Here is a 13,888-nt window from a genome sequence, read left to right as displayed (position 1 = left end):
TGCCCTGGGCCCTCTTTCAACAATATACTCACCTGGAGAAATAGCTAGATTTTCCATCCGTGTGTTACATATAAATGATATCCACTCCATCAGGATGTTACATGGAAATGATCTCCACTCCATCAGGATGTTACATGGAAATGATCCCCACTTCTTCAGGATGTTACGTGGAAATGATCTCCACTCCTTCAAGATGTTACATAGAAATGACATCCACTCCATCAGGATGTTACATAGAAATGACATCCACTCCATCAGGATGTTACATAGAAATAACATCCACTCCATCAGGGTGTTAAATGGAAATGATCCCCACTGGAATGGGCTGTACTGTACAGTACCAGCAGGCAGACCATGCAGATGTTTGTTTAGTGGAGACTTACAGCCACATTACTCACAGCTCAAAAAGTGGCACATCTCATGAGTCAGGTTACCTAACTAATGATACAGTGAAGATTGAGACATGAAAGAAAATACAAATGAGATGATATTGTAGCGAGAGCAAATCATCTAGAGAGTTTGGCATCTTAATTGAACCTATACAAAATATTGAAAACTTACAAGAAGAATCATTCAGTCCCATTCTACCCACCGAAAACAGTTTCTGACTGAGAAGGAACCAAAAGACGAGAACAGTATAGAATATCTGCATCTTCTTCCTGTCTTTTTGCATTGTTAACATTTACTTTAGAGTTACATTTAAGTATATGGATCCCCCAGTGAGTCATTGATATTGAACTAACAGCTGCGGCAGGTGTGAGCGCAAGATGCACGTATCAACATGGACTAACAATGAGGCGTGCTCCATAACAGCTTTAACTGCCATGTAATAAATGAAACTGATATGCTTTGAACTGCTGCAAGTGGTTGCTTCTCAAGTTGTTACATAAGTTAATATTTCCTTGCCTGATTGCATTGTTGTGTGCGCCTAGGATAATGAAATCAGTCACTGGAGTTCCCCCTGTTTGCCAACGTTTTGGGCAGAAAACCTGCAATACAAAGTTAATGTACACAAAATCAGAAATGGGTAACTTCCCACGTCATTTCAATGAAATGACGTTGAACTAACGTGGGATAGACGTTGAATTGACATCTGTGCACCGTGGGCTACTGTACCCTGGTTCTATGTATTTTTATCCACTACAGAAACTAAATCAAGCTGTATTTATGAAAGAGATTTTAATTTAAAGCCTTATAAAGATGATATCATCAAATATTCAAGTATTCTTTCGCAAAACGCATTGCAAAGGTCAACAGCTATATCTATTTTATGAGGATAGAACAGTGGTGACACTGTTCCACACCTTAAAAACCTCCACATACCTTTGATCTCCTGTAATTTATGGACCTATCCTCATCAGACTGAGACCTGTGTTTATGATTCATAATAAAACCATCTCTATAAAGTCTATTTAGTTACAGAATCCTCCATCCTCCACAGAAAACTACAGGGGCTGATTTCCTTACTTGCAATTGATTGCCTTAGCAAATCACCAACTAACACCAAAACAATGGTGCGTAGTGACCATTTTAAAAATGAGGCTAACAACTATTTGTCAGTGATGTAGTGAGCTCCAATTTGAGGGTATTGTCATCCATATCGGGTGAACCGTTTAAAAATTACAGCACTTTTTTGGAGTCCCTTCTAATTAAAATATTAGAGAATATGTTTCTAAACACTTCTACATTCATGCGGATGTCACCACGACTATGGATAACCCTGAATGAATCGTGAATAATGAGAGGAATAAATATCATACCCCCCCCAAAAATGCTAACCTACTCTGTTAATGGTAATGTTGAGAGGTTCGCATGTCTTGGGGGTTTGATCTTTGAGCTTCTGTAACTTTCTCACTCATCGTTATTCACGATTCATTCAGGATTATCCGTAATCATGGTGACATCCAGAAACATATTCTATTCTTATTTACAATAAACTTTCTCAAAAATGATAAAATACATTATTTACCATCAATTTCTATTGGGCATAAAATAATCTGAAACACAACCAAAACCAACTGCAAATGCATCCAACAAGTTTGTATTGTCACAAGCTTGATGTAGTCATTTCGTGCTAGGAATATGGGACCAAACACTAAAGTTTTTAACTACTTTAATACACATATACAGTTGAAGTCAGACGTTTACATACACTTAGGTTGGAGTCTTTAAAACTTGTTTTTCAACCACTCTCCAAATTTCTTGTTCACAAACTATAGTGTTGGCAAGTCGGTTAGGACATCTACTTTGTGCATGACACAAGTCATTTTTCCAACAATTGTTTACAGACAGATTATTTCACTTATATTTCACTGTATCGCAATTCTAGTGAGTCAGAAGTTTACATGCACTAAGTTGACTGTTCCTTTAAACAGCTTGGAAAATTCCAGAAAATTATTTCATGACTTTTAGAATCTTCTGATAGGCTAATTGACATTATCTGAGTCAATTAGAGGTGTACCTGTGAATGTATTTCAAGGCCATACCTTCAAACCCAATGCCTCTTTGCTTGACATCATGGGAAATCAAAAGAAATCAGCCAAGACCTCAGGAAAAAAAAACTGTAGACCTCTACAAGTCTGGTTCATCCTTGGGAGCAATTTCCAAACGCCTGAAGGTACCACATTCATCTGTACAAACAATAGTACGCAAGTATAAACACCATGGGATCACGCAGCCATCATACCACTCAGGAAGGAGATGCGTTCTGTCTCCTAGAGATGAATGTGCTTCATTGTGAAAAGTGCAAATCAATCCCAGAACAACAACAAAGGACCTTCTGAAGATGCTGGAGAAAACAGGTACAAAAGTATCTATATCCACAGTAAAACGAGTCCTATATCAACATAACCTGAAAGGCCGCTCAGCAAGGAAGAAGCCACTGCGTCAAAACTGCCATAAAAAAGCCAGACTACGGTTTGCAACTGCACATGGGGACAAAGATCATACTTTTTGGAGAAATGTCCTCTGGTCTGATGAAACAAAAATAGAACTGTTTGGCCATAATGACCATTGATATGTTTGGAGGAAAAAGGGGAGGCTTGCAATCCAAAGAACACCATCCCAACCGTGAAGCACAGGTGTGACAGCATCATGTTGTGGGGGTGCTTTGCTGCGGGAGGGACTGGTCGACTTCACAAAATAGATGGCATCGTGAGGGAGGAAAATGTGGATATATTGAAGCAACATCTCAAGACATCAGTCAGGAAATTAAAGCTTGGTCACAAACGGGTCTTCCAAATGGACAATGACCCCAAGCATACTTCCAAAGTTGTGGCAAAATGGCTTAAGGACAACAAAGTCAAGGCATTGGAATGGCCATCACAAAGCCCTGACCTCAATCCTATAAAAAAAATTGTGGGCAGAACTGAAAAAGCTTGTGCGAGCAAGGAGGCCTACAAACCTGACTCCGTTACACCAGCTCTGCCAGGAGGAATGGGACTAAATTCACCCAACTTATTGTGGGAAGCTTGTGGAAGACTCCCCAAAACATTTGACCCAAGTTAAACAATTTAAAGGCAATGCTACCAAATATTAATTGAGTGTATGTAAACTTCTGACCCACTGGGAATGTGATCATTCTCTCTACTATTATTCTGACATTTCACATTCTTAAAATAAAGTGGTGATCCTAACTGACCTAAAACAGGGAATTTTTACAAGGATTAAATGTCAGGAATTGTGAAAAACGGAGTTTAAATGTATTTTGCTAAGGTGTATGTAAACTTCCGACTTCAACTGTAAGTTAATTTTTCAGAGTACTTTTGGTTCCCAAAAGGGTTGCAATTTCTACATGGTTCACCCAATATGGATTAAAGTAACCTTAAATTAAATCTGACAGTATGCATTTTAACCTCGTAGTCATTGTATCATTTCAAATCCACTTTTGGACCTCACTGTAAGTGACGCGGCAAGTTCCAGAGTAGCATTAAAAAGAACAAAACCAGATGCTCACTAAACAAACTCACTATATGATGATTCATCTCTCTTGCCTCCCCTCAGTATGGATTCATGAGCAGCTTGATCATTGAGGGGTCATGGTCAGGTCTCTCCTTCCTCTCCCTGGGGTGTCTGTGCGTGAGAGGAGCTATGGTCCACAGATCCCCTGGGGCCTATCCTAACCCCATTACACAGTCCCCTGTCTATGGAGGCCTACGGCGTGACGACCCCAGCGTTGGAGACCAGCCTTGCTGATGAAGTAATGCAGTTGACCCTGTAGTTATTTTTTTAGCCCAGTATTTAGAATGATTTCCATTGAACAGATGTGCCATAATCTTGGGAGTTGACAGAAACTCTACCTTGTTAGACATGTTTCATTTATTTATTTATGTTACTACCTTTCTTGAGAAGCTGTATTGTGTGCCAGGATTCTGCAGTCAGACAACAGTCTGGTAGAAGGTTTAGGGCTGGATTCAATTTGTATCGTGGAAGATCCGCGTTTACCATGAATGCAGTCTCTGCGAACGCGGGAACATTGCCTTTAAATTTACGTAGATCTTCCTCGATACGAATTGAATCCAGACCTTAATCCGTGACTAGGTCAAATAAGAGGTGGGCATAAGCAGTGGCCAAGGATCAGGGATTCTTTGGGATTGCAAGCTTCTTATGAATGCTGTCTAGCAAGGTCACTTATGGGTCTGGCTTCATCAGTGTGTCTACAATGTGAGAACATGCCCCACTCAACCCCCTGCCATAGCTGGACTCACGTCACCACCATACGGTCCACATTCGCATAGGCACTGGGAAAGCAGCAACCTCAACATCATTATGTAAATGCAGACACCAAGACCGTGGTAGACCCAGGCAGCAAAGTAGACAGAAGCTCAGCCTGAGGGAGGGGCTGAGGGGCTCTCTCTCTCTCATTCCCATGCAAAGACACTGAGGGGTTGGATATCAGAATCAAAGCCCCATATGCCTCAGCTGATGCACGCAGGCAATTTAGCATGTATTGCATATGTTCGGGTATGTTTTCTCCTGGATCTCAGAAGCCATTGGGCGTACAGACCTATAGCAAAACACCTAGGAAACAATGGAACAAACTGAAAAACAAGACAACCCTAGAATGAGTCCAACCAAGGACTTGTGTACATAATTTGTTTGGGTTCAAATGTATACGGTCTCGTGGGAGAAGTACTTCCATACCATCATTCAGACCAAATATAAAAACCTTACATTGCCAGTTTGAAAGGGAACATCCCCACTGGTATTTGTCAGTTGAAACATTTGATTTCTGAAAGCATTTATTTTTTATTCCATATTGTTTCTTTGTATTCACATTGGGAGTTTCAGTAGCATGCCACTGCAGATCTCTCCCATGACTTGGAAAATATGCTGTGTGGACCATGGGTGACAATCAACTTGCCTCAAACAGCCTCCACTGAATGTGGCACACTAAATGTGAATGAATTAAAGGATAAATATTAATATTACTTTGTCTATCGGATTTAAATAAGACGAGAATCATTTGTTTACTGTTATGGTACTAACAATACTTTATATCCTCTTTCTACACCCAGTCCCAGGATGGAAGCCAGTGTGCTATTACTTCAAATCTCATCAGTACATTTTGTTTTGATTTAAAAATTAGGTGTTTGTCACCCTCTGTTGGTTAAGCATAGGACAGGGCCACACACTTGAGTCTTGACAGATTTAGTTATCCACAAGGGGTCCCTATTGTGTATCCATCTTTGACCTTTGAGACCAAGGTATATAAATAATTATAAACTGGATGGGTCCAGTCTTGAATGCTGATTGCCTGAAAGCCGTGGTATAGGAGTCAGTTGATGGATGGACAACGGAGAGAATTGTCCGGCAGAACACACAATAAGTCAGACTCAGTTATTACGCAAAACAAAGCACTCCTTTTCAGTTAATTGGCAAAGGCTTCCCATTGAACTGTACAAACGTAATGATTTAACAAAAGACAAGCCAGAAGACCAAGATACAGAACATTTTCTTTATTTCAGATACTTCAGAGCAGGTCAGCCTAGAAAGCCTTCCTGCCAATTGGTCTCATCTCCTGCACATCCTAGATTAGAACTTCTGGAACTGCTTCTTGGCTCCAGCAGCCTTTGTGACCTTGAGGACGTTGAACCTGACTGTCTTGCTGAGGGGTCGGCACTCTCCGACGGTAACAATGTCTCCGACGGAGACGTCTCTGCAGGGAAAAGAGGGAATTACTGGAGCATAATCCGAAAGCGACCATGGCACTGCTTTCTAGGAATAACAGCAAGATAATGCAAGGGGAATTGAGAAACATGGAAACCACTGCCGTCTCATGTGATAGGTAGGCCAAACTGCATCAGTGTAGCCATTAGGCAGTGTCGTCAGCGCCACATGGGCTTGGAAGACCATCGTGAGAAAAACATCATTTGCAGCCAACATCAAATCTGATTTCATAGAACTTCAACTGTAGTGCAACAGTGAGTTACAGCCACCCTTGCAGTAGGAAAGGCACTAGCTAGGCACGATCAGCCAATTATTGGATACAGCCTGGCAAGAAAAAGACATGCAAAGAAGAGAGGTTGAAAAGACTCGACAGAAATCCTCTTACCTGAAGGCAGGTGAGAGATGGACAGACATGTTCTTGTGCCTCTTCTCAAAGCGGTTGTATTTGCGGATGTAATGCAGGTAGTCACGTCTGATGACGATGGTCCTCTGCATCTTCATCTTGGTCACCACGCCTGAAAAGGCAGAATCAGGTCAATGTGGTCAATCTTAGACTACATCTAAGCACTGATCTAGGGATAGGAGTAGACCATTGAATAGGGTGAGCATGGTTTTAGGGTCATTGCATCAGTAATGCCATAAGGCTTTGTCATATCCAGAAGGCTTGGAAGACCATCATGAGAAAACTATTTGTAGTTCAGTGAGAATGTGGTCATATAGGGCTCTAAATGCCAAAGATGACTGTTTTACATCCAAACCAAAAACAATGAACAGCAAGGAAATTTAAAGACTAACCGGAGAGGATACGACCACGGATGGAGACATTCCCAGTGAAGGGGCATTTCTTGTCAATGTAAGTACCATCGATAGCCTGTTGGGGGGAAAAAGGTTAGGTTCTCTAAAACAAACCCAACATACAATTACCCAAGTTACAGTTCATAATGAAATCAGACATTTTAATTAATTGGGGCATAATCTTTGGCTTTCACATGAATGGGCAGGGGAGCGGCCATAGACCCACCCACTGGGCTTTAGACAGAAATATTCCTGTTTCATGAGTTGTCATCAATTTTAGGGCAAAAGCTCTGGGGAACATTCCTGCAGTCAGCATGCCAATTGCACACTCCCTCAACTTGAGACATGTGGCAAAACTGAACATTTTAGAGGGGCCTTTTATTGTGCCATGTACATGGTGCTCCTGTGTAATGATCATAGTGTTTGAGCAGCTTCTTGATATGCCACAGGTGGATGGATCATATTGCCAAAGGAGATATCTTCACTAACAGGGATGTAAACAAACATTTTAGAAAAAAATATTTTTGTGCATACGGAACATTTCTGGGGCCTTTTATTTCTACTCATGAAACGTTGGAGCATAACCGTACATCTATGTTTTGTTCAGTATAGATGGCCAAAGCACTCCTATAACTGCATCAGTGTTGCCATTTGGCAGTGTCGTCAGAGCCTCAGGCTTGGAAGACCATCGTGAGAAAAACATCATTTGCAGCTTTAAAGAGCGGTTAACCATACAAGCTAATTGACACCTCAGACAAGGCTGTACTCAAAAAAACAATTAAATCATACTGCCCATAAGGAGCACAACTGTAGTTTTACGATAGTTTAGGTCGTTGGGTACATCACCTCTCTTGGGGTTTTGAAGCCTAGACCAACGCTCTTGTGGTAGCGTGGGAGCTTCTCCTTGGCCTCCTTGCCACCTTCACCAACCAGAACACGCTTCTTGTTCTGGAAGATGGTTGGCTGCTTCTGATAAGCCCTCTCGGTCTGTGGGGAAAAGACATAACCCCAAGTCAAAAAATAATCTATGCAGAGACTAACCCTTTGCTGCATCGTGGATCTGAAAAGACCCATCAAGCTATACTGCATCAGTGTTGCCGTTAGGCAGTGTCGTCAGAGCCTCACAGGCTAGGAAGACCATCGTGAGAAAAACATCATTTGCAGGTAAAAAAAAAAAGAGACGTGACTCCTGTGCATTAATGTTTACAAAATATTGTAAGTTAATTTAACAGAGAAGCAGATCAGAAAGGGTGCACTAGCCAGCTTTACACTATGAAGCTGGCCATTATGAAAGTTCAGAAAAGTTTGAGCTGGCTGCACTCAAAAGCAGAGCAAATTAACTAGGTAACTAAAACAATAGCCATAACATTTGGAATATACAAATTGAGAAAGTAGACCGCTGAGTTTGGCCAACGAAAGAGTGATCTGGCTAGTAAACCAGCCAAATTAGCGTAAAAACTAACCTGACGGCTATAGCTTTTTCAGTACGTTAAGACTGAGCTTCTCGCGCATACATTTATCTAGCAATGACATGTTTTAGCTATCAACTCTGCCATAAATCAGTAAACTTCGATTATCAACTACAGATTAAGCATACGCACAATGTTGTAAAGGCCTAGTTAGCAAACGACCTAGCTGGATCTCCGACAATGCGCTCCACAGCACAGGGCCTCGGAACGCGATAGTCGAAACAACTGCGGGACCAAACTACAGTGAAATACTTCAATCGCATGCTCTTCGCTTAACCAAAGCTATTTATTGTACGCTACGATGCCATGCTAGTTATTTTTTTGTTAAAAAGAAGCACATTCATTTCGCCACGTTGTTTTGCGGAACGTACTTGTGCATCCGCCATCTTTGCCAGCCGAGTCGTAAAGAGAACTAAGCATGCGCGCAACGGACAGAAGTCAGGAAGATCAGGATATGACGTTTAATAAAGGGCAAGGCAGAAGCGGAACCTTGGATTACATTTGTCAAAATATTTGTATTCATTGCTGATTAAACTTGCTATACTCTTAGTGTTTTGTAAATTGACTACTCGTAAATGTTATCGGCCCTCTGCGTTGCGTTCTTTACAAGCTGGCATTCATGAACGAGCAACACGAAGCCACTCCTCTGTTACTGTAAACATATGTCACATGACTGCAGGCGGAAGCAGACTCAAAGTAATATTAGTAACTTTACAAGATGGCTACGCCGTCGGGAGGAGGCGATTCAGGTAAGTGACATAACTATGTTAAATACAATCGATACGGAACTGTGGCACTGATATCGGAATTATCGTGAGCCGGAACTTAAAGTATTTGTCACAGTTTAGTTAACTTGTTAAATAATTGAGGTTTGTTACCGGTTGGACCCAGCCGCGTCGAGCTAGCCAGCTGGTTAACTAGCTAACATAACACCCAGCCATCCCATCTCTGAAACATGCCCATACACATAACTAGGTAGTTATCTATCTATCTATCTATCTATCTATCTATCTGGGAAAGCTACATTATAGTTAACTTGTTTTCTTTTCTCACCAAGCTAGCCTGTAAGCCTGTAACGTTATGTGCTAGTCTGTAATAAACAGTTAATTGGTATATACATAAACACCCCAAACATTCTGTTTTGTATTGGATATTCGGTTTTCACTCGTCAATAGCTATTGAACCAAGCATGCCATGACATGGAGTATTGTGACGTTTATTTCTGAATCAGAGGATGGAGAACAATCGACACCTTTTGTGTGTTAATCTTAGATCTTTTTGAAGATTGAAATCTGATAAGAAAATGAGAAATTCACACAAAAAAAACCTATGGATTGTTCTCCATCCTTCCCTGATTTAGAATATATTTTCATTGTCATGGCATGCTTGGTTCAAATAGCTATTGGCGAGAGAAGCGAATATCCTATATAAAACAACCTTTACCTTGGTACTGAACCATATACCTACCGGCTCTCTAAAAAGTCTTTTTAACAGTACTTTCCTGGGGATATTTTGTCTCAATGAAGATGAAGGACAAACCACACAGACAATCGGTATAGTAAGTTTAAATGTAATTTTATTCAACATTCTGGCAAGGAACATTGACAAGATTTTGCAGGCATTTGTTTCAAGCTGTTTATACCAATTAATAGTGTATTACAGACTGATTCGTCAGACTAGTATGTGGGTGCTAGCTAGCTGTGTTTAATATGCATGTTAGTGGGCGGGGGGGGGGGGGGGGGGGTATTTAAGATACTCTTTGAAGGGGTAGTGTTTCAGATGTTTTTGGGAAGATGGGCAGGGGGAAGCTGGTTCCACCATTGGGGTGCTAGGGCACAGAAGAGCTTGGACTGGGCTGATTGGGAGCTGCCCTCCTGTAGGGCTGGTAGGGGCAGGTGTGGCAGTCCAATGAGTCGTTGTACTTCATTCTTAATGGTTGTAATTCCAGAAACATCATTGGCAACTAACCTATCTGTAGTACATCTTGGGCCAGCCCAACTGTTACTAATGTCAGCTGAGAAGTCTACTTCTGAAAATGAGTCAGCTGGTGTTTTAACTTTAACGTTAATTCATGTCACACTGAACTGGTCATGAGACCTGCATACTTCAGTACCTACTTGTTCAAAAATATATTTTTGCGTCACATTTCAATCATGTTTAGACCATTACATAATATATTTATGACTCCCCAGTTTCGATATGACAGACACCCATACATTAGCCTGGCTGACGCTACCTACGTGACTCAGTCAGGAGGACTTCAAGAGTTCAGTGTTAGCCAGACTACCTAGACATAGGCATGGTCTTAAATTGCCTCTACCTGCTGTTGGTTTATGTTCTGGTAGTACTCTCACTACAGTGTTGCTTTGTGTTCTCAGGTAATGGAACTGATCAGGTACTAGAACTGGGAAAAAGATTACTGACAGAGTGAGTATACCTTCTTGTTTACTCCTGAATTTGATCTTTATTCTTTATTCACATTTCTCTGATTTAATCAGGCTGTAATACACTATTTAATTGGTACATATAGCCTGAAACATTGGAGTCCAAATCATAAATGTTCCTTTACAAGCCAGAATGTTGAATAACATTACATTTGAACTTTACACTACAGGTTGTCTGTGCGGTTTGTCCTTCAGCCACTTGAAATTTGAGACAAAATATCCTCATTAAAAAGCCTGTTTACCAGGCTTTTTACTGAGCCGGTAGGTATATGGTTCTGTTGGCTTGTATTTTTGTTGTGTATTTTCAATCTTCTGACGAATGGGACGTAAACACATGCACAATATGTAAACAATAGCCAAGCGTCAGCGAACCACAGATCAGACGTTGCTCGCATTCATCTGACCTACCAGCACTCTAAAAAGCCTGGTAAACAATACTTTCCTGTGGATATTTGTCTCAAATTTCGAGCGTCTGAAGGACAAACTGCACAGACAACCTGTAGAGTAAGTTTTTTTTTTAAATATTAAAAAAATTCAGCATTCTGGCTGAACATTTTATGAGATTTTGCACTCCAATGTTTCAGGCTGTATATACCAATTAATTTTGTTACACCCTGATTAATCAGACAAGGATCACATATACTAGCTGGTTGTTTACCGGTGACCCTCTCTTCGCAGTTTCATCTACGAGCGGGTTCGTCGCCATGCTGACAGCAGTACTCAGTTGTCAGTGTTACAGACCCAGTTGGGCGGGAGTGAGCTGTGTGACCCCAACCACAAGAAACTGGCCCAGTGCCTGCAGCAGATTGGAGATGAGCTGGATGGCAATACACAACTCCAAAGGTATCTTAAACCAAGGACTTAGAAAGGGACTCCAGCTCTTTGCTTGAATCGATATTCACTTTGAATTGACCTCTGGAGTTTGTGCAATACTCAGAGCATCTCTCTTGTTTTTCCATTCAGTATGATAAATGATACTGCACTCCAGCCCAGCCAGGAGGTTTTTATGAGAGTGGCCTGTGAGATCTTCTCTGATGGGAAGTTCAACTGGGGCAGGGTGGTGGCACTCTTCTACTTTGCCTGTCGGCTGGTCATCAAGGTGAGGGTTGTCAGTGGTTGTGTTTTATTTAGCTCTCCTCTCTCAATCAATCTCTTGCTCGCTTGTCCTCTGTTAGACAAAGGAAACGGGGCTCATCTCAGTCGGAATAGATTCACTGTTTTGAAAACTGCAACGCTTGGAATGGTACTGCATTTTATAATTCTCTCCTCAGGCTCTGTTGACCAAGGTCCCCGACATCATCAGAACCATTATCACCTGGGCCACAGACTACCTGCGAGATCATGTGATCAACTGGATTAGGGAGCAGGGTGGCTGGGTAAGGAATCAGTAGATGTGCTTTCCCCAAATTGATTTACAGGTTTCATACATGTTTTTTTATAAATGTGTTTTTGAATTTGTAGTTGTAGTGATGGTTGAAGACAATGGTCTCTTCCCAATTCTTAGGAGGGAATCCGTTCCTACTTTGGCACTCCCACCTGGCAGACCGTGGGGGTGTTCCTCGCTGGAGTTCTTACCACTGTGCTGGTCATCCGCAGGATGTGAGGGGGAGGAGAGCCTGAGAGAAGAAAGGACAAAGAGGGAGGGACATAAGACTGGGAGGAGAACTAGGTAGTAGAGACAGACCTGATGTGAGGGTAAATGGGAAGTGTTTCTGGGGAAGGAAAGGTGAGGAAAACTAGAGTTGGGAATGGAAAAACAGCTACGTTTGGACCTGATCAACCACTCCTCTTTCCTGCCCTCCATCCATGGCAAAGGATCAAGTCAGATTCAAAGTTCTTCTTACCTCTGTTCCCTACACCGCTGAAAATGTGAGCGGCTCTTGACCGCACATACAGGAGAGAAAGATGGAAAGAAATGTATAGAGACTCGGCCAGGGCACATCTTTGAATTAATTTATTTTTTATTTCTTACAAACAAACAAGTCGCTGCATGACATTTTGTTGCTTAAGTCTTATGACATGAACTGATGACATTAAATCACCCCCCTCAGGTTAGCCATGAGAACCTCCTATGCTTTCCTGCAGTGCTTTATTTCTGTTGGAATTCTCCCATTGAGTCTCTAATTTTTCCTATCTGATCATTCTCTCCAGCCATCTTCATTGTATCTCTTTGCTAGAGTATGCATTTTGGGGTGTGTGTCTGTGAGCATCTATGTGTGATCATAGGATCAACAGATGTTCCAGGTACGCGCGTGTGTGTGCGCACGCAATTCTACTGCACACACACACTGCACTGTCCTCCTCTCACAGATGTTTACCTCTCTCTCTCAGCATAGTGTTCAAAGTACTGTATTCTATGGTGGGCTATTTAAAAGTAGACTATACCATAATCCTTCACAATCAAATGCTCTTTTTATACACCTTGTTAATGTGTTAACAAATAAGGGAACTTTTTCTTATTTCTTTTAAGTTGTCAGTGCCTTTGTCCTTTTTTTAATTTCTACAATAAATTGCTTTGATATTGTTCAAATTTTTCACTTTTTCTATAAATCTTTTGTAAAACTCTTGTCCCCTGAAATTATCTTTTTGCAGTGACAGTTTGTTTTAGTAATATGAACCTAAAATAAAAACATTTTATGGATTGTGATCCTTCTTAAGCTGTGACATATTTGGGGAAAGATTGTGGGGTGTGAAAAATAGGATTTTAAAACTATTGCCTGCTTATACACAAATTCTTAACTGGAAGCATAAGAGTGTCTAATAGTAATGCAGTAGTTGGATTGAATCTTTCCTATTGATCAACAAATGGATATGAAATTCTCCAGAGTAGAGCTTTGATTTCATGACATGATGCCATGTTACTGTAAGGTACACAGGGTTGAGATGTTAACATCTTATTGGCTCAGTGCTGTTGTTGTGTGTGCTCTAGCTAAGTACAGAAAAGGGCTGTCATATTTGGACAGCTGTATAAAATTTTGCTAGGTCTACAGCACTGTTGGACTTTTCATACCG

General features: G+C 41.2%; 2 protein-coding genes and 3 non-coding genes across 7 annotated transcripts; 1 reads left to right on the top strand and 4 right to left on the bottom strand.

Annotated features, from left to right (window-relative positions):
* Positions 1–5,942: 5,942 nt before the first annotated feature.
* LOC110538230 (40S ribosomal protein S11) lies at positions 5,943–8,960 on the bottom strand. Its single transcript, XM_021624921.2, has 5 exons — positions 8,804–8,960; positions 7,810–7,950; positions 6,964–7,039; positions 6,554–6,683; positions 5,943–6,157 (listed from the first exon to the last, which is right to left on the bottom strand). Exons 1-5 carry the CDS (start codon positions 8,816–8,818, stop codon positions 6,034–6,036), a joined length of 486 nt encoding a protein of 161 aa, XP_021480596.1. The 5' UTR covers positions 8,819–8,960; the 3' UTR covers positions 5,943–6,033.
* Positions 6,293–6,376, bottom strand: LOC118937918. Its single transcript, XR_005035327.1, has one exon. It is a non-coding gene; the product is annotated as a small nucleolar RNA SNORD35 (small nucleolar RNA).
* On the bottom strand, positions 7,593–7,674 carry LOC118937915. Its single transcript, XR_005035324.1, has one exon. It is a non-coding gene; the product is annotated as a small nucleolar RNA SNORD35 (small nucleolar RNA).
* Positions 8,043–8,126, bottom strand: LOC118937916. Its single transcript, XR_005035325.1, has one exon. It is a non-coding gene; the product is annotated as a small nucleolar RNA SNORD35 (small nucleolar RNA).
* A 10-nt stretch (positions 8,961–8,970) lies between the features above and the next one.
* LOC110538228 (apoptosis regulator BAX) lies at positions 8,971–13,523 on the top strand. Of its 3 annotated transcripts, none has more exons than XM_021624919.2 (7): positions 9,054–9,181; positions 9,927–9,985; positions 10,811–10,859; positions 11,555–11,719; positions 11,840–11,975; positions 12,148–12,252; positions 12,381–13,523. In XM_021624919.2, exons 1-7 carry the CDS (start codon positions 9,102–9,104, stop codon positions 12,477–12,479), a joined length of 693 nt encoding a protein of 230 aa, XP_021480594.1. In that variant the 5' UTR covers positions 9,054–9,101; the 3' UTR covers positions 12,480–13,523. The 3 variants fall into 3 exon arrangements, with proteins under 3 accessions (XP_021480595.1, XP_021480594.1, XP_021480593.1); XM_021624918.2 differs by having other exon boundaries at positions 9,915–9,985; XM_021624920.2 differs by lacking the exon at positions 9,927–9,985 and having other exon boundaries at positions 8,971–9,181.
* The last annotated feature ends 365 nt before the right edge of the window (positions 13,524–13,888 follow it).

Source organism: Oncorhynchus mykiss, chromosome 12 (genome assembly GCF_013265735.2).
Source record: "Oncorhynchus mykiss isolate Arlee chromosome 12, USDA_OmykA_1.1, whole genome shotgun sequence".
Classification (NCBI taxonomy): Eukaryota; Metazoa; Chordata; class Actinopteri; order Salmoniformes; family Salmonidae; genus Oncorhynchus; species Oncorhynchus mykiss.
This window is presented reverse-complemented; position numbering and strand designations above follow the sequence as displayed.